This window comes from Amblyomma mixtum, chromosome 10, assembly GCF_055824585.1.
Source record: "Amblyomma mixtum isolate Tamu chromosome 10, ASM5582458v1, whole genome shotgun sequence".
Taxonomy (NCBI): domain Eukaryota; kingdom Metazoa; phylum Arthropoda; class Arachnida; order Ixodida; family Ixodidae; genus Amblyomma; species Amblyomma mixtum.
The window spans coordinates 17,236,876-17,256,522 of record NC_143021.1 but is presented as its reverse complement, the minus strand read 5'-3'; the positions used below and the strand labels follow the sequence as shown (position 1 = coordinate 17,256,522).

General features: G+C 49.4%; 1 protein-coding gene across 5 annotated transcripts in view; it reads right to left on the bottom strand.

Annotated features, from left to right (window-relative positions):
• Positions 1-19,647, bottom strand: part of LOC149325230 (solute carrier family 41 member 1-like) — a 147,376-nt gene that overhangs the window by 14,490 nt on the left and 113,239 nt on the right. For all 5 annotated transcript variants that reach the window (XM_089562846.1, XM_089562844.1, XM_089562847.1 and 2 more), the window contains 6 exons: positions 15,699-15,899; positions 10,073-10,294; positions 8,257-8,364; positions 5,913-5,984; positions 4,046-4,190; positions 1,781-1,927 (listed from right to left, as the gene is read on the bottom strand). In XM_089562846.1, coding sequence (XP_089418972.1) covers positions 1,781-1,927; positions 4,046-4,190; positions 5,913-5,984; positions 8,257-8,364; positions 10,073-10,294; positions 15,699-15,875 — 871 coding nt within the window. In that variant the 5' untranslated portion in view covers positions 15,876-15,899. The remainder of the gene's footprint in view (positions 1-1,780; positions 1,928-4,045; positions 4,191-5,912; positions 5,985-8,256; positions 8,365-10,072; positions 10,295-15,698; positions 15,900-19,647) is intronic.

The following is a 19,647-nucleotide window of genomic DNA, read 5'->3' as shown; positions in this document are numbered from 1 at the left end:
GCTATTACCTCAGCCTTCTGCAATAATACTTTCCAGTACTTACTGCAATTTGTGTATTTAAGCCTTGAAAAACGCGGTGAAATGCATCCCTTCAGTCACTTACCAAGGAAAGAAAAACAAATCGGAGGTTACTAAGATCCTCAATCATCCACCACCCGCAGAAACCTCATACTGTAGTGGCCTCAAAAATTGCTTAGTCGATGTCCCCCAGCGAAAGGTTCTGCACGAAGTCCGTGCTCACTGCCCTGCCAAGCGGACATACAACATCACGTCCAGCTTCCGCGAGGTCCACTGGTTCCATCTACTAACGGACCTGCTACACCCCCTTGACCACTGGAAAATTACGCGGCGCCCCGTAAAACCTGTCAGGTCATCCACCTTACTGTATCTGGTCCTGCAGAAAGTTGCAATGACCTTTCAGTCATCTGCAGGACTTCTAGCGATAACAGAGCCGACTGCCAGGTCATTTATACAGACAGTGCTGTAGCTAGAACGAGGCGATTACCCTCGCCAGGGCAGTTACCCCCGCCAGTGCTAGTCGACTGCGAAGATATCTTGAAGATAGAGATGCGAGATAACATATTGTGTTTCTCATCTGGATGATAAAAAAATCATTTTATATAGTGATGAAGTGATAAGGGAAACCTCGTTACTCTTGGCAACGACGCGATTCTTAGCAAGCGGTTCTTAGCAAGCGGTTCTTAGCAAGCGGTTCTTAGCAAGCGGTTCTTAGCAAGCGGTTCTTAGCAAGCGGTTCTTAGCAAGCGGTTCTTAGCAAGCGGTTCTTAGCAAGCGGTTCTTAGCAAGCGGTTCTTAGCAAGCGGTTCTTAGCAAGCGGTTCTTAGCAAGCGGTTCTTAGCAAGCGGTTCTTAGCAAGCGGTTCTTAGCAAGCGGTTCTTAGCAAGCGGTTCTTAGCAAGCGGTTCTTAGCAAGCGGTTCTTAGCAAGCGGTTCTTAGCAAGCGGTTCTTAGCAAGCGGTTCTTAGCAAGCGGTTCTTAGCAAGCGGTTCTTAGCAAGCGGTTCTTAGCAAGCGGTTCTTAGCAAGCGGCTCTTAGCAAGCGGCTCTTAGCAAGCGGCTCTTAGCAAGCGGTTCTTAGCAAGCGGTTCTTAGCAAGCGGTTCTTAGCAAGCGGTTCTTAGCAAGCGGTTCTTAGCAAGCGGTTCTTAGCAAGCGGTTCTTAGCAAGCGGTTCTTAGCAAGCGGTTCTTAGCAAGCGGTTCTTAGCAAGCGGTTCTTAGCAAGCGGTTCTTAGCAAGCGGTTCTTAGCAAGCGGTTCTTAGCAAGCGGTTCTTAGCAAGCGGCTCTTAGCAAGCGGTTCTTAGCAAGCGGCTCTTAGCAAGCGGCTCTTAGCAAGCGGCTCTTAGCAAGCGGCTCTTAGCAAGCGGCTCTTAGCAAGCGGCTCCTAGCAAGCGGCTCCTAGCAAGCGGCTCCTAGCAAGCGGCTCCTAGCAAGCGGCTCCTAGCAAGCGGCTCCTAGCAAGCGGCTCCTAGCAAGTGGCTCTCAGCAAGCGGCTCTCAGCAAGCGGCTCTCAGCAAGCGGCTCTCAGCAAGCGGCTCTCAGCAAGCGGCTCTCAGCAAGCGGTTCTCAGCAAGCGGTTCTTAGCAAGCGGTTCTTAGCAAGCGGTTCTTAGCAAGCGGTTCTTAGCAAGCGGTTCTTAGCAAGCGGTTCTTAGCAAGCGGTTCTTAGCAAGCGGTTCTCAGCTTTCTTTTTCCCGTTACCTCTGCATATATGTTATTTTAAAAGGTGTGTAAAGCAGCAACACCGTCAGCAGTAGTCCTCACCTGCGAGGTCGAACAGCGCGGCGCTGATGATCGCCAGCAGGCCGAGCGTGGTGAGATCCCCGAGCGCGGCCGCAATGGGGATGGCCACGTTGTCAGGGTTGATGCGGAGCGGTCGGGCCGCCAGCACCACTGAGATCATCACGCCGCCTGCGACACACCGATGGAGCAGTAAATCATGCAGTATGGCCTCATGTGTACACGAACACGTCAGCGACTACGCGACACGAGCACGTGACCGAGCTTCCGCCTGCCGTGGCCACATCTCTTGCTCGTGTGGCGGTGCGCCTGGGTAGTTACGCGGCTGTGAGGTCCAGGATGTCCTTGAGGTGAAAAGGTCGTACAAGCGCGGACAGAAATAAATGACATGCCGGTGGCATCATATTCACGACTGACCTACAGATGTCCAGTGCATGTGAGAGGGGGCAGCTGAGCAAACACCTTGGGCATGCGCACACCGCACCTCTGAAATTTCACCAATGGCTACTCTGTTTACTCAAGCCTGCCTGCGCATAGCCGGTATGGCTCGGATTCGGGACAGAGAGCAGAGGCAGTGGGTTATGAGACACAGCAGAAATGTGCGTAAGTATTCACAGGACCAACCTTGAACCTATGTACACCACCGTATGGTCATTTCATTACACTGATAAATGTTGGGCGTACAGACCAGAAAGAGCAGCCGCAAAAATAAAATTCAGAGCAACAGCTAATTACTTATGTAATGATAATGCGATAGCATTAGAAACTATCAATGCGGTTACCGGAAGTGACGTCACTTGCAGGTTGTTGACGTCGCTTCCCTAAAGCCAATGGACGAATTTGACGACCGAAGAGTTAATTTTAGAGCGAAAGCTCTACTATACGCTGGTCCGAACCGAAGTTTCGCTGCGTGTTGCCGGTGGTCAGCAACGGCGTCCCTAGAAACGGGATCTGCGTCTAGAAACAGGTGGTCTTTGCGTCAAGCTCCGCGATTCGCCGCGGCATAGTTCCGCTCGATCGCTAGACTAAGATAGTATATAGGCTTTTACTAGTTAGAGTGGTTAACCATGATGAAGTCATAGTATATAGTAATGAGCATAATTAGTAGGAAACATAAGAATGTCCACATGTAATACATCATTGGAAAGAGGAAGTTTAGCCTAATTAAGTAACACTAATTAGATCACTTAGCGTAAGTAATCGGCTGATATGTGCTAAACAACAAGTCCTAAACACGTGACATGACCTTCAGTTTGACCTTGAAGAATTCAGCGAAATGTAAGAACAATGGGTGAAAGTATGACGTTATATACGGTACAACCCAGTGTCAGTCACGTGGCAGCATGACGTCGAAAGGCGCCTACCGAGGCTGCTCTTGCCACAGACGGCGGCGACATAAATGGGAAAGAAGACGCAGTCGCTACGACGACCTCCGGTGGTGGTAGTTGTCCGGAACGCACTCAAGAGCTTTCGCTCTCTAAGTGGGGTTAAACAGTACCTAAACCACAGCTATTTTCCCCCGATTAGGCTTTTGATGCTATCGCATTATTGCAAACGGGACGATGGGCCATGACCGGTCCACCCATCATGAGCTACCACAATGGGACTCCTGACCGTGAACGAACGTCGAAATGGAGGCCGACACCAAGTAGATTTAGGCTGAAAAAAAGTATTATGCGAAGCATATTAACGTAGGTTTCGGGCCTTCGCGCGACGCCCGGCGGTGGCCACCATTGACCTTCAAGTGACCTTCAAGTAGGTCACGTGGCATGACGTCACGTGATGACGTCACACCGGCTGCAGATGGGGCCTCATATCGCGCTGTAGGTCGCCTCCCGGCGGTGGCCACCATTGACCTTGAAGTGAGATCACATGATCTGACGTCACGTGATGACGTCACACCGGCTGCAGATGGGGCCTCAAATCGCGCCGTCGGACGTCGCCCGGCGGAGGCCTCCACGCTTCGGTTCGCGCCGTCGCGCGCGACGCGGCGGCGGCGCCACCATGGCTGCATCGCGTGATATGTGACGTCACGCCAGGGATGAGGCGGCGCGCGCCCGCCGTCGCGTCAGTCTCTGTGCCCGCAACCGCGCCAGCGTCTTTGCGCCGGGCGTGTATGCGGTCAAGATGCCTCTAAACGCTAAGGACACGCTTCGCATCCACTGGGCTTAACCTTGATAAGCCTCCAATTTTTTTCTGCTGTGACTGCACAGATCATGGCAGGTCCGTCAAGCCTTGGCGCAGATATTCGGGGCATGACGAGTGCGCATGCGCGGCGTGGGCACGTACCGAGCACGAGGCTGGCCGCAGAGGCCGTGGCCACGCTGCTGGCCAACACCAGCAAAGCGGCGCGCATAGTCACTTCGTTGGAGAGCGCCACCGACGTCACCACGGCGTACAGGGCGGCCAGGGTGCCCACCACCACAGACTGGCACTGCGAAGACGAAAGAAAGAGGATGACGCAAGCGTGCCTTCGCCCCAATGCTGCGCGGAGCCTGTAGCAAAATAAGCAAAAATGAATGGCTTTGACACACAGAGGAAAAGACAAAGAAACGGACAGTAAGAGCGCCAACTACCAACAGAGTCTATTGCGGAAAACAACTTCTTTTATACGCCTCTCTGTTGGCAGTTGGCGCTCTTACTGTCCGTTTCTTTGTCTTTTCCTGTGTGTATGCCTTTTTGCGACGTTAAAAATATTGCAACATGAACCAACAAGCCCTGCATCAAGTACTTCATCTAGCAAAATTAGCAAACTTGAATGGCTCTGAGGAAATGAAAGGCGCGGTAACTGCTTCAGCTCTCGGTGGGCACTCGAGCCGCACCATGATGGAAGGGACGGAGGCAGTTAAAGAAGGAAGAGAGAAATGCAGTGCAGTAGTGGGAGGATCGGGAATAACATCGATCGCCTGAGGACCTTTAACGTGCACTGATATGGCCCACCACGCGACCGCAGGACGGTGGTCTGGAATCGAAAATGACATGTTAATCGAACACTGCTAGTTTGGTCAAATTTGGACGAAAGACAGAGCATACAGATAGGATGAGCGCTTCCATCGTCAACATTTGTCCGGGTTATTGCTGTGCGATTCAACACGGCGTACCAGCAAACCCCGATAATCGGTATTACGTCGAAAACGACGTTTACTGGTATTAGCAGGCTACGTTGGTTGAGCTGAAGCGATTGTGGCTTCTCTCGTGCGTCTTTGTTGAAAGTGAGGGACTCCGTGTACAGCCTTCGTCAAGAATACACAGCTAGCCCATAGGGTTTGCTCGTGTGTCGTGCAATGGGGCTCGTTTGCCAGCGCCAGCGTTCCGTGTACCCTGGCAGGTGAGAGTACCTCTCAAATCACATCTTTCCCGTTTCCTCTGTGGAGGCTCCACTAAACTCAAGTGAGTGCGCGCCTCGAGCGTACGCTCTCGCCTATGTTAATCTCTCCGTCCATCCTGTGTGTTTTGTAACCAACGACCTGATTCTCCGATGGTCGAATTCGTCCCGATTTCCAACTGCTAGCATGCAGGACAACGGCAAGTGTTATCAAGGTCGACTGAAATGCCAAAATTACAAACGAACTGTAAAGTGATTATTACCGCAGTTCGTTTGCGCTTCTAAGGCACGAAGAACGTTCTCTGAAAGTGCTGAATGAACCGCACCTGTATTTACTATAAAACAGTTAATAGTTTCGCACGTTTGCGCTAATGGTTCCGTTCCGTACGAGTTTCATTCCACACCTATGGCACAATTCAACTCGTAAGGTGGATAACAATTTTTAAAGGTGGCTGGTGGTTTAGCATTCCTAAGCACGAAATATTGTGAGAAAGCACTGATTTTCGCACGCGAACACCCCCGCCACGTACTTCAAAGCGCGATTGAGGTGTCCATTGACCCAGGGAGCTAGTCATGCGCCTTTTCTTTCCTCAATATCAACGGAGTCTAAACCTTCCGCAGTTTGAGAAAAGGAAAGGCGCATAGCTTCATCAGTTTGTAGGCGGACGCCCCCGACCATACTCACAGCGTGATTGAGGTGTCCATCGACGCAGTGAGCTAGTTACACTTCTCAGAGACTCCACACATGCACACACCGCTGAAAGCCGGGGAGTGCGGCTAGAAGTGATTTCGCACTAAAAACTAGACTCAGTGCGATCGAGGCGCCCTCACCTGCAGCAGAGCCATGTTGCCGACGGCGAGCCCGACGACGTCCCTCAGCGACTCCGCTTTGCCCAGGTTTGCCTGCGAGGTTTGCCGGCTACAGAAGTGCGCCACACAGTGGTCGCGAGGCCGCGGTACCAAGTGCCAGATTGGCTACAAAGATTGGGGTATACAGACCGACGCGAATTGAACTTTTGAGTTCAGGATAAACCTTCTCGTATTAATACATGTGTTCTAACGTTGCTTACTTGCGCGAGAAGCCTGAACGAAATACGTGAGCTTAACTGTAGCAGTTTGTTTCCTGTGGACTGAATTGTCAATTTTTTTATTGCAGAGTATGTGACCCTCACACTGCGATAGGTTTGGTTTGGTTTGTGGGGTTTAACGTCCCAAAGCGACTAAGGCTATGAGAGACGCCGTAGTGGAGGGCTCCGGAAATTTCGACCACCTGGGGTTCTTTAACGTGCACTGACATCGCACAGTACACGGGTCTCTAGAATTTCTCCTCCAAAGAAATTCCAGCCGCCGCGGCCGGGATCGAACCCGCGTCTTTTGGGTCAGCAGCCGAGCACCATAACCGCTGAGCCACCGCGGCGGCCACACTGCGATAGGTTAATTGGTCTATTTCGACGGAAACAAGCAATAATCTCTAAGCCACGTTCGCATTCGTTGCAGCTCCACAGGATTCTACTCCTAGCCTATACGCACAGACGGCGCTGTAACCGTTCGAGCGCTACCTAAATCTGTACCGAAGCTCTTAGGTGCACTATGCCTCGTCATTTCCTGCAACTCGAGAGAAAGCTGCTTACCGATGGCGCCAGCAGATAATGGGACACACCAGAGAAAAACACCTCGCAGGTTTCTCTTCTGCTGTCCGTGACCGTCAGCACGGCGCACAGTTTGGAAGTGTTGGTCAATCCCTCACCATTCTGGTGCAATGCTTAAGGGACTTCCGCAAGGTGGAGCAGGTTTGTAAGAAGGGAATAATTACTCATTAGTTGGCTACAAAAAAAATAAAGCTATGCAGCTTTCACAATTCAAGAAAAACTCGCCCTGATCCTGGGTTCGAACCGGGGACAACCACCCGTCCAGGACAGTCGCTCTACCGAGTTAACCAGGACGGCTAGCAGAAGGTAGGGCGAGAGCAAACGGATTAACAACTTGACAGCGTTGGTCCACTGTTCAGTGGAATCCCACTTTGTCGCCCATTGTCCGCACTAGGGTGGATGCTAATGAGTAACTGCTCCCTAACGATTCTATAGTTAACGCGAGAGCTCGCAACAATGAGCCCTTGATGTGCTGGCACGTCTGCCAGTTGCCCCTCAGCGTTGGTAAACTGCAAGACAAAATACGGGTTCCAAGCTGTTCTCCTCACTGCACCATTGTTGTTCATTGAATCCGAAATCCTTCACTCTTCAAGTGTTCGTCGACCTGCACTGTACCTTTAGTCTGTTTCTCTAGCCGTGGCAGTGCTTAAAGGTGCACTGAAGAGGAATCTGAACTTGTCTTTTTGCCGCGGGAACTCGATCTACACGTTCCGAGCATTCTTAGGAACTTCGACTTATTGCCCTGTGTGTCCGATTTCCCTAATTAAATCGAATTAACGTCCGGCTCCCGCCCTTTTTTTTTTTAATTCTGCCTCGTACGGTGGGCGGAGTCGACCAACGCGTGGAGTGCCTTTCACCCAGTCCCGTGGCGGCTTGCCGCTCTGCCATCGGCGGAGTAATACGTAGTAGTCCGTAGTAGCAAATAGTCCGCGCGTATTTTTATTTCTGCGGGCTTATTTTGCGGCTATATTATCTGCGAATGAAACTATTTATTCATGGAAACCTAAAAAACAAAATAAAGCGAAAGCAAATCCTCCACGGAGCTGGCTGAAAGGAACTTCACGCGTTGGTCGACTCCGCCCATCGTACGAGGCAGAATTCAAAAAAAAGGGCGGGAGCCGGACGTTAATTCGATTTAATTAGGGAAATCGGCAATACAGGGCAATAAGTTGCAGTTTCTAAGAATGCTAGGAACGTGTAGATCGAGTTCCCGCGGCAAAAAGACAAGTTCAGAATCCTCTTCAGTACACCTTTAAGCATCAGAGGTAATTCCCCGAAGCGCGCTCTCTGCGACGCGTCTTGTGGTGGTGTAAAAAAAGGGGGGGGCGAGCGCAGAACCAGGCTGAAATAGGAATTACCGTTTTCGCCAGAGGTAACAAGCTGCCCTTACCACTTCTCATGCTATCAGGAGACCTACTGTAATCGAGAGGAGCACAGCAAAGATGGTACGTCACCTTGGTACACCGTTTCACATCTCGCACTACACAGGACAGACAGACAGACCCAAGTGGCTGTCGCTTAGTTACCTGAGTGGCCAGCCTTGAGGCGAGCGTCATTTCGAGATTCCCTTTGAGTCCAAGGAGAGCGGGCACCAGGATGAACAGTTCTGAAGCCTCCACGAACGCCGGCCAAGCCTGCGGGTTGCCGGGAGAAGCATGACTGAGGGCGAACATTGCCCACAGTGTGCTCTTTAAAGCTCTACTGAAGCGACAGCTTCACTACGGGACATCGGGCTTTCTTCGCAGCACTTGCGGTTCTCACCTTCATTTCATCTTCAGATAAAGCAAAAGAAATGAAAGTGCATAACTGACCCCCTGGGACAGTATACACCTTAGTCGCGCCTTAAGCTATATACGAAACCTCTCCTCAGACGGTGTTCCAGAGATATCGCGCGACCGTCGATAACGAGAAATTTAAGCGGAGGAATCACCAAGTGTTCGCGCAAGTGCGCAAAGTTCTCTCCGTTGCCAGCGCCGTCGACTACATTATTTCCTAAGGCACTGACATAATACGGTCGTGCGATGTTATTAAAACTCGGGAGGCTGTACAATAGGCAAGCACAGTTTAATCGGAAAAGTGACGCAAAAAAATGCAAGCCGTCGGCCTATTAACATTCAAAATGCACTTCGCGCAGTTTGCTCCAGTTATTCATGCTTCTATCTCCTAACGTTACAACCATTATTTCCCTTCACATTACTCGTTACATTGTCTTCAGTCTTGTATTTGCCGTCCTTACAGCAGCGTTCAGGCTCTGGCCTTGTCGGCGATTACTGTACAAGGCAAAAGATGCTGCTGTCAGCAAACCGGGTGTGCCTTCGACACACACTTGATTTTTCCGCCATTTCCCTCTCCAGGTATGCCGTGACATGGAGCATTTTTTTTCTTTTAATCGATTACATCAAGATATGATGTGGTGCGCTTCCTTTAGTATTGTTTTCTGCGGCTCATTTAGTGTTCATGTGTGATTCTTTGTCTGCGGAAGCATTAGAACAAAATCCAGCTTTAAGTATGCGTACGTTGTCTGAATTCCCTGTATCTGTCATGTCTGCCGCAGTCACAAATCCATCTCTTAAGCCGGTCGACCAAATCGAAACTTACATCTATGCCTCGAGCACTATGTAGTTGACCGCTAGTGTCGATTTTCAGACCTGACGCCACACTCTGGCTGTTCAGGTCCAAGAGCAGTAGTAAGAAGGAAATTTGGGCAAGTTGAACTTGATTCATGGTGAAAGGTAGCGCGAAAAGAATAAGGACCAAAGGAAGAGGCCCACTTTTTTCACGATTCGTCGTGTCGCGTCTTGCCTCCTCCTTTGGTCCTTGCTCTTTTCGCGCTGCCTTTCACCATGAGTCCGAAAGCAGTTTAGAGTTTTAGCGTAACGCAGACGTTTTAGCTGTGCTAAAATTACGCGTTTGCCTTACAAAAAAAAAGTTTTAGACAATCTATAGAGTGTCTATAGACTTATATCTATAAAGTCTGCAGACTATCTACAGACAAAGCCTAGATAGCAGTCTGTAGGTAATACAAATGCCATAGACTGTCTATAGACAATCTATAGATTTATGGCCATACACTTTTAGTAGCCTTTTTACTATAGACAGTCTATAGACTACTAATAGACAAAAAGCAATATCTAAACACTTTTAGTAGCCTTTTTACTATAGACAGTCTATAGACTACTAATAGACAAAAAGCAATATCTAAACACTTTTAGTAGCCTTTTTACTATAGACAGTCTATAGACTATTAATAGACAAACAGCAATATCTATAGGAAGTGAATAGAGTCAATAAGATGTCTGCAGACTGTCTATAGACCATTTTAACGAGGATGGCGGTGCATACCTGCACGGCGTCGAGCAGCAGTCCCGCGGCGACCATTCCAAGGCCGGCGAGGATGAAGGAAGGGAAGACCTGCGCCAGGAAGGCGCACCACGACTCCTCCTCACGGTCGCCCTTGAGCAGCGCGCTGGTCTCGTCGAAGGCCGAGGAGGACGCGTCCGAGCAGGCGTCCCCGCCGAAGCCGGACCCCAGCACCACGGCCGGACACTTTTCCAGCGAGGGCATCTGCGCCGCGAGACAAGGAGGCTGCTGCATCTCCCCATCCTTCCAGCACCGTGCGTAGTCCGCTGTGCACAGCCGCATTCAGACGAGTGCTCTAGTGAACCCCGACTTTTTTTTTTTCAAACGCTCTGCACTTGCGCAAAACGTGGGCCAAAGTGCTCATTTTGTTCGCCGTTCGCAGGGCTGTTCATAGAGAACATTAGACAGAAAGAACATCCTGTCTGCGTCACGGCTGAGAGCACAGCTGGTAGGTTATTAGTTGCGAGCACTGGAAACTAATGCTTTAACCTGCTGGAAGCGACAGTTGGCCTAGGATGAGCTGGCAATCATTTATTGCACTTTTCAGCTGCGAATACCGCGATGGATGATATCATCTGCTGAGAAATATTCATTTATTGTTTTTTTCATAGCGGGCTAAGGTGATGAGTTTATTGAGTTATAAGCTTACCGAGTTATAAATTTACCGCAGAATAATTCACCGGCAGCCCACAAAACCCTGGCCAAGATCGGTGACTGAAAACGACGCAGAACGCTACAACCAACAGGTAAGCGAACACATGTGAGAGGAACGCACTTTTGCTGCACCCCCCCACACACACACACACACACCTACATCTAATTACAAAACAATACCGAATCATTCGTAGATTGCAAACCAACGTATTCCTTACCAGACCTGCATGCAAAGCGTTACAAGTAAATGTACTTGTCAAACTACATTTCCTTCGAATTTTGTACTGCATAATTACTTTTTGTAGGGTGTAACGTTCTCAGTAATAATTTTTTTTCAGTAATCGATTACTAGTAATTTGTTACATTTAAAGAGAAAAGTTGCAAGGAACGATACAGAGTTGAGAACCTGAACTCGGTGGCAAACACTGCTGCAGCGCGGAATTCCCTCGCGTAAAAGCTACAACGGTGGAGCATGCGTAGAAGCCTTGGGCGCGAGGACGTCCGCCCATGCAAACCCGAGGAGTCTGCATTTTGGCTACAGTCGGATACAGCTCAAGAACGAGGCGGCATGCATTTCACCGTCAAAGGACCCCCTTCCAGCCAATGGCGTCGGCCGATTGTCATGAACATACTAGCCTGACAATGCAGGGAGTGGTGCCACAATGCAGGGATGGGACTATCTCCGACTACGGAGGGAGCGGACTATCCCATTTCATCTCCCACTCACTACATTTCACTACATTGCCTACTGGACCCACCTTATGGAGTCTTATTCTGACTCCAAATAAACTCTTAAGTGGTCCTCGGTGGATTGGTCGAATGCGTTAGCAACCAAACCTTCGTTACATCCGAGGTTGACACAGTAAAGTTCGTTGCATCCGATCGTTATACCCAAGCTCAACACACTGAATTCGTGACACCCGAGGTCCAGAGGTCGTTATATCATAGGTGGAATAGTATGGTTCGTTATATCCGAGGTTCGTAGCGTAGACAGGTTACCACCTTCCCACTGTGGTAGGTGGGCCTCCTGGCACTGACTACTGAGAGCGGCCGCCATTTCCTATTGCAAGAACCCCTCTGGTGCTAACGCATTGGTGGAGTCATTCTCAACAACTGACCATGAGCAATGACTTCTACCGTTCTATATTCAATGAATTTTACTTCACGGCTTCCTCAGCACTTCAGCTGCACTGAGAGCAGTGGAAGCAAGTTACTTTGTGGAACTTGGGGAAACAAGTGTTTTGTAAATATTGCTATGGCAGAATTGTGGTTAAAGTATGCTATTTGTTTTTGCCGAAAGCCAGTGTTTTCTAAGGATGTCTAAATATATTGGGTAAAAAAAATGAGTGTGTGTTCTATCGTGTAATGCTTTTGTTGATTTTTGTTGCCTGTGGTGCCGCCTGTCATCCAGGTGGCGTGGCCTCATCAGGCAATGTATGCCGTTTGCCACGTCACCCTGGACAAACTCTCCGTTGTATGAAATAAATTCAGAATGAATGAATGAATGAATGAATGAATGAATGAATGAATGAATGAATGAATGAATGAATGAATGAATGAATGAATGAATGAATGAATGAATGAATGAATGAACTTCACCACATCACGTGGAGAAAAAAAAAGTGTTCTTGAAAGAAAAAAAGGAATCCGGAGGGAGCCATCTTACGATTCGCATTCGGGGGCCTTGTAGAGTGATCGATAAAAGATTGCGGGATGCGGGGTCGCGGAAAAAAAAGATATTTCTGTGCTACAGAGGAAAGCAAGTCAATGAAAACTATGGAAACATGAGGGGACATGCGTGCTCCATTTAAAGAAAATCTACCAGCTGGCTAACGGAGCAACGCAGAAATTTTTTTTGCGCCAAAATGCAACTACTGTCAAATGACCGTGTACATGATATTGGCGTTGAACCATGAAGAAACGAATAGTGATGCGAACAGTACGCAAGTGTCCTTTACAAACTGACCGCAATAGACCAGATTCCTTGAACGAAAGAGAATGCACGCAGGATTAAAAGTATGCTTCCGTGGACAGCGTTCTCTCGTTCCAATTTGTGACGGAACAGCGCAAAACACCGGGACAAGAGACAAGCGCTGACTTACAACTGATTTTTATTTCGAAGAAACACTGCTTCTTATACCTTCTTCACCCCCTCAAGAACATATGCGTCAAAACCATATCGTTCAAGCGTCCAAAAAATTACAACATACGATAAATAATCACAGATTTATAATCACATTTTTAACATGTCAAATTCTTTCTTTGTCAAAGCAACAGACGGCGTGCTGACACAGTCGTCGCGCAGACTTGCTATCGAAGCTGCCTAGATTATTTCACGGACTAACTGGTCTTTGTGATTAGCCAAAGCTCTACATTTTTGGAAATCAGGTGCACAACTTGTTGAAGGGCAATCTCTGCAATGAATTCCCAGGTTCCTGTAAGCCTGCTCGAAATTAGTTTTGTGTTCTAGTAGCCTTTCGTTCATGCACCTGCCAGTCTGCCCTATGTATTGTTTACCACATGTCACTGGCAAAGAATAAACAAGGCCTTCAGTACACTCCACAAAGGGGGTTCGTTGCTTTACCGTGCGTCCCTGCTTCTTTTTGGTCGGGTCGGAATTGACTCGTCTGCACAGACTTTTGAGTTTATTAGGAGCCGTCATCACGACATTCACGCCAGCTTTTCGACCAATGCTTTTCAGGCGATGGGAAACGTTGTGAATATACGGTATTGCTACCACCGGCCTCCTTTTTTTCTTTTTCTTTGCCACATCTTGCTGCTCGGGCCTAGCCCGCATCAGGTGCTTTTTCATCTGCTTGGCAACAGATACCAACAGGTGCGAGGGGTAACCCGAGTTGCCAAGCCGTTCCGCCTGGCGAAGAAAGCTCGCTTCCATTTTGTGAACACAGGACTTCCTCAAGGCATTTGTGAGGCACAAGTTCACAATAGCCCTCTTGGTCAGCTTAGAGTGAGCTGATTGGTAGGGCATTGGCGCTTTCTCCGCTCTGAGCTCATAGGCCCAGCAGGCATGCCCTGTAGTGAACTCAAGTCTCAGGTCTAAAAATATGAGTGACCCTTGAGCAGGAAGCTCATGCGTGACAATAAGTGGCTGCAAAGCCTGCGCAAAGCGACCCGCGTATTAGTGCGTTAGCCATCACAAAGAACAAGGTAGTCATCAACGTACCTAAATACCTTTTTAACACTTGTGCCAGCAAGGGTTGCGTTCAGGAACCTGTCTTTTCGCGCCAAGTACAAATCACTGAGTAGGGGCGCGATACATGAACCGATGCAAACACCTCGAGGCAGCTTCGATAGCAAGTCTGCGCGACGATTGTGTCAGCACGCCGTCTGTTGCTTTGACAAAGAAAGAATTTGACATGTTAAAAATGTGATTATAAATATGATTATTTATCGTATGTTGTAATTTTTTGGACGCTTGAACGATATGGTTGTGACGCATATGTTTTTGAGGGGGTGAAGAAGGTATAAGAAGCAGTGTTTCTTCGAAATAAAAATCAGTTGTAAGTCAGCGCTTGTCTCTTGTCCCGGTGTTTTGCGCTGTTCCGTCACAAATGAATAACCAACATGCCCAAGCTAGTGTCCTGGCTCGTTCCAAATTACAACACCCGCCATTTCAGTTACAGGTCCCGACTCTTGAGTTTAGCTTTAAAGGAGACGGCGTTTTGACGAATGGACTGTGAAGTTCTCCATGGAAATCAGCCCAAAATACTTCGAGTGAAAACATAAAGTCTAAAAAGTTTCCAGATGATTTCCTTGGGGCAGCGGTGAACAGGTGTCGTAGCCTTCCCGTGTGACAGAGTATATAAAGCGGCGTTCCTTTAGTGCGTGTTCGATGCAACGTCCATTTTCTGCGACAAACGCTGCGTTAAGTGGGTGTTAAGAAAACGCAAACAGCGCATTCATCGCGACCCGCTGCATTTGTGTGCCGCGTTAAAACGTCGCCGTGAACCGCTGCCCACGGCGCCCTATTCACGCATGCTGTGAAATATAAGGCACTTCGTGACCTGCCGTCAGGCGTGCGAGACTCCCGACAACACTCGCGGCGGTCCTAATACGACTGCATCAAACAGCTCCCACTACGGCAGCGCATCACAGCTGCAGAGGCAAAGCCAGCCATCCAAGGCTTAATGACTTGCACGAAATAAGGGAGCAGGAGACGAGAGAAGCCTCGGAAGGCCTCTGCACTCTTCGCCCCTTTTGCGGCATTGCGGAAAATGCGCAAGTGCAGAGCACGCGGCATTGGACCTACGCATCTGAGAGGCAAGGGCATGGTCATTGGGTTACTGGCTACAGTCGAATACTGTTTACGCTAAAACTTGACTTCCTGGGCTTGTTGGTGCATTACGTGTACTTGAGGGCGAAACAGGCGTAACACGACAGAACATAAGAGAAGAAGCGGACACGATGGCATTGGACTTACAAGCGCCATCGTGTCCGCTTCTTCCTTTCTGTTGTGTCGTCCCTCAAGGGCCTGCTATCCCGAGTAGTCCTAGTCAAATTCCTCTTTTTTCAAGAAGGAAAAACAGTGCAGAAGCAGAAGACGAATAAAGAACACGACAGCACAACGCGCTGCCTTCTTTCTGACTATCCACCTCGCGCTATCTACGCACGGGTAGTTGAATCGGTAAGGCGCGCCTCTTGCTTTCGCCAGGTGTGACCCGGGAGTGCAGATTCCAATTTCTCTCTCAGCAGAGACGTCATTCTTTAAATTCGCTTCATCTAGTGGACAAACCTCGTTGCCTCTCGGCATGTCTAGCAAGACCACAAGATTCGTCGACGGAGTGCCTAACACTTACGTCTTCATCGTTATCACCGTAATCACCAGCCCGCCCACTGCAGAGAAAAGGCACCTCCCATAGCTCTCCAAGTGACCAATCAACTTGCGTGATAGCACTGAGAAATAGAGGAAGTAGGCCCCGTCCAACACACTCACCCTTCCCAGAGGCACGATGGTGAGTCCTCCGTCGCGGCGCAGGGTCCCGGCGTCAGACAGGCTGGCGGCGCGCACGCTCGCCGCGATGCACTGCACAGCGGCGGCGGCACGCACCAGCTCGCTCTCGATGTCTTCGCAGCGGCCCGTGGAGCCGTACTCCATCTTCCCGGGGGGCATGGCCGCCGGTCAGCCTCCGCGGCGCTGCGAGAACGGGACAGGAAGCGCGCCGTGAACGCTTTGCGAGAGGCATTGCGACGCCAATCTACAGGCGTGACACACTCGACCGCAGTGCAGCGGGACCGTGAACGTCTGTTGCCCTAAAGCCCGGCAGCGGCACATTCCTCAGAGAGTGCAGCGTACTCAAAATAAGGAGCACTGCGGAGATGATGCATCCATGCAGGATTAGAAGCAGCATCGGCACGAATTAATTTATTGCGGTTGAGTGTCTTCTGCCCTCGTCAGCCCCTCGGTCACACAGGGTGGGTTGGGCGGATCCAGCTCTCTTCTCTCTTGAGGGCAGGGGTGTCATGCGATTCTTTGTAAGACACTGTTTAGCCGCGTAGAAACCGGACAGTTAGCAGGAAGGCTTCAGGCTTTCCAAAAATACTTCAACGACAAAACTGGCATTCACATGGTGATCGTGAGAGTTGGAGACTCTTGTGGATGCGTGTTTGCGGGGTGACAGAGCTGCTGGGTCCCCGAAATGGGCAACAAACTCTGGGCTTAAATGCTAATTTTAGCATCGTTACGGTTCAGCAGTTGTCGGCAGAGTAACGCAAGCGTAATCGTACTTGTCGCTCAAAACTTCAACCTTGCAAGCTAGAAAGTGCATTTAACACGCACATAGCAGTAAATAGCGCACGAGATGGGAGAGGGAATGAACTCAGTTGTCAGACGACAGTGCCAGTTTGGGCCCTGGAAACCCAACATGTGGCGCTGCACGCAGTTGTCCTGCCATCCAAACCTTGACCACAATCGAAATCTTATGCGCCAAACGACCTGTGGACAGCTCGGACAGTCACCTACAGTCCCCATGATCTGCAGTTACTCCTGTGCTGTGCTCGTGCCGCGTCGTACTCAGTACATGTCCTAAGCCCCTGCCTCCGACTGCGTTACTCCTTCCTCTTACGCACCCCTGACAGAGAAGGTGCGCAAAGAAAAATTTTCTGAATGAAGATGCGTCGTAGATTACTTCTTCAAAGGTCTCTCCGAAAGTACAATAATAGAGCACGTACAGGAAAACGCGCTTTAACAAAGCGCCTGTCACCGTTCTTTCTTCACCATCCTCACCTGGTCGAGCGCGCAAACTTCCATGTCATGTACTGATACCAACACATCCAGACTGCAATGCTAGTCTGTAGTCACGTACGTACAGCGAAGCACACGACGGCGGCAAAGCCTCGGCGGTAGGCGCGCGAAACTCAGCAACAGCTGTTACCACTGTCTGCGCGTGTGTGAGGACGTCGGCGCGAACCGCATGCGCACTGCACAGGCGGCGCAGACACTTTAACAGCTAGTGCCGAGTTTCGCGCATTACGCTGCCAGCGTAAAAGTCCATCTTCCACTGCGCGTGCATCACATTAGAACAGAAAAGAGTGATCGACTCACCGCGAATGTTTCTTTCATCACTAAAACTAACTAAAATAAACAAATAAAAACTAACGCGATAGTGATTATATCGAGATTATAAGCGGATAAGAGAACAAAATGTAAGGAACTTTAAACAACGTGCGAAAACCTCATGTGGGTGAAAGAAATGTACGAGGAAAAATAAGAGCTCGAGTCTAAAAACGGACCTCCTTGTCGGGTTGTGCGATTGATCTAGTGCTAATGGATTGTTCGGCTTTGCTCCAGATGAAATATGAAGGTTCTCACGGTCGTGGTTACCCTTGCACCTTACAGGCATTTGGCTTTCCTCATGCAAGAGCGCAGACGACGGCTGAGCGCTCTCGGCAAGGGACTCAAAGCAATCAGCCTGCTCACTTAGGAGGCAGTTAATACATATGGCACACTGACCAACGTATGACGACCGTCCAAGCTTCAAAGCATCGTCATAGATAACACCCCTTCGCGCTTGGCATGACGTTTAATACAGCGTTCTTGTGCTCTTCTTCTGTGCTGGCCCTGCTGCCAAGCAGCCTTGGATTGGCGGATGCAGAGAACACCACATAAACCAGTGTTTCCTGCGTATTTAGACCGTGGGAGATACCATCGACGCAGGAGATGCAGATGAATGCAGTAGGCCTGCCTAGGTGTATTTTCTCAACTGTTCATCCCAGTCATTACTCCAGGAACTTTTAGGCAATGGTCCACTATTTTGTTGGTTACATAAAAGAAACAGCGTTAAGGGCTTGGGACTACAAGAAAGACACAGGACGGCCGCTGTGTTTTCTCTTCTAGTTTAGCGCTGTTCTTTTAAGAACTATTTGGGACCAACCTCCCCCCCCCCCCTCCAGCTTTCCATGTGGCTATTGTCTCTAGGGTAGCCTTCTGCAACAAGCCTCTGAACGAGCGCAGAAAAATTATTGTTGACTAGCAGGACTTCCGCAGCGCAATATCTAAAGCGGGAGTTGGTGGATTCAAAAGGGGCAAAGCCTTCCTAGGATTGAGGAGTGCATTTCCAGCAGACAAGGTATGACATGGAAATCAAAGCGCAGGTCTTAAGAAGCGAAGCCTCTCGCCTAGATGTCATGTCCGTAGTATGAAAGTTCTAATCATGGATGCGCAAATGACGAGGATTGTGTCAATTGGCTCACTGTCAAGTCTGGCACAGGGACAGAGCAATACGGGGTAGCCATCATCGAATCGATGTCTTGTACTCATGACGTCCTGCACTATCTGCTGTCTGTCGAACCTCTTTAGCAGTAAACAAAGGAATGGAGCCAGGTAGAAGGTAATGTGCAGGCTGTTTTTTCGGACATAATTCCCCTGAATGTTGACTACCATCGAGAGTAGTAGAAAGACCTAGCTTGCTTATATTGCCGGCATTTGTACTGCATGAAATTTGGCAGCGTGTACCAAGCAGTTTGAATAGCTTGAAATGGTATGTAGCTGCTCGACGCTGCTGAGAGCTGAAAGGGGCTCCTGAAGCTTCTTGCCCCGGGAATGTTGACATGCTCTGATCTCCCAATATAGTAACGAGGGGGGGGGGGGGGGGGGGGGGCATGGAATATCTTACTTGTTCGTTTCGGTGCTCAAGAAAATTTCGAAAGTGAGCTCTTTGTCTGACTGAATAGAAATATAGTATCCGCACATCTAGGAACTTTTTTCTATTAAAGTTCTTAAGCTCCTAAAAGTTCTTTTCAATAACTCGTATAGCGCGGTGGTTGTAGCTATCAACGGTGATGAAAGAATAGCCAGCCTCTTTATGCGTTTGTAGAAGTTGTTCGTTCGCTCCTCGGAGTGTTGTAAATATTATTTAGGTATGTACAGCGCCGCTTTTCTAAACGTTCTTCGGTAGCACAGCAACATCTCGTAGGACCGAGACTTCGAGGTCGTCTATCTCCTTGCTTGAGTCGGTGTGACTTATCAAAACCAGCTCGGTCAAACCTACTTCGAGTGATTGCACGACTGTTTTTAATCAAAGCGCGTCGAAGCGCATGAACATCAGGCCTACATAGATCCCTGAGGCCTGGTAGTTTCAGGAGCTGCAGCAGCTCTAAGACGGCTTTCTGCTTCAGGGGACAACTAGGCCTCGGTCCTGTGCAGACAGCCGGCGCCCAAGGCAAGCGTCTTCGGCGTAAAAACAAGGCATTAATAGTATCATTGCTCCCCATTTACATTCCTGCTCTTCAAAAGGCCCCTGTCTGAGCTAAGAATCATCGGAAAGCAAACAGAAGAAGTCAACATGTCACAGCCCTTCCAGTTCCTCGCTTCTGTCTCCAGTGGAACAAGTCCACCGACCGGCCCAGCTCTGCATGATCTTCAGACGACTGAGCCACTGCAAAAC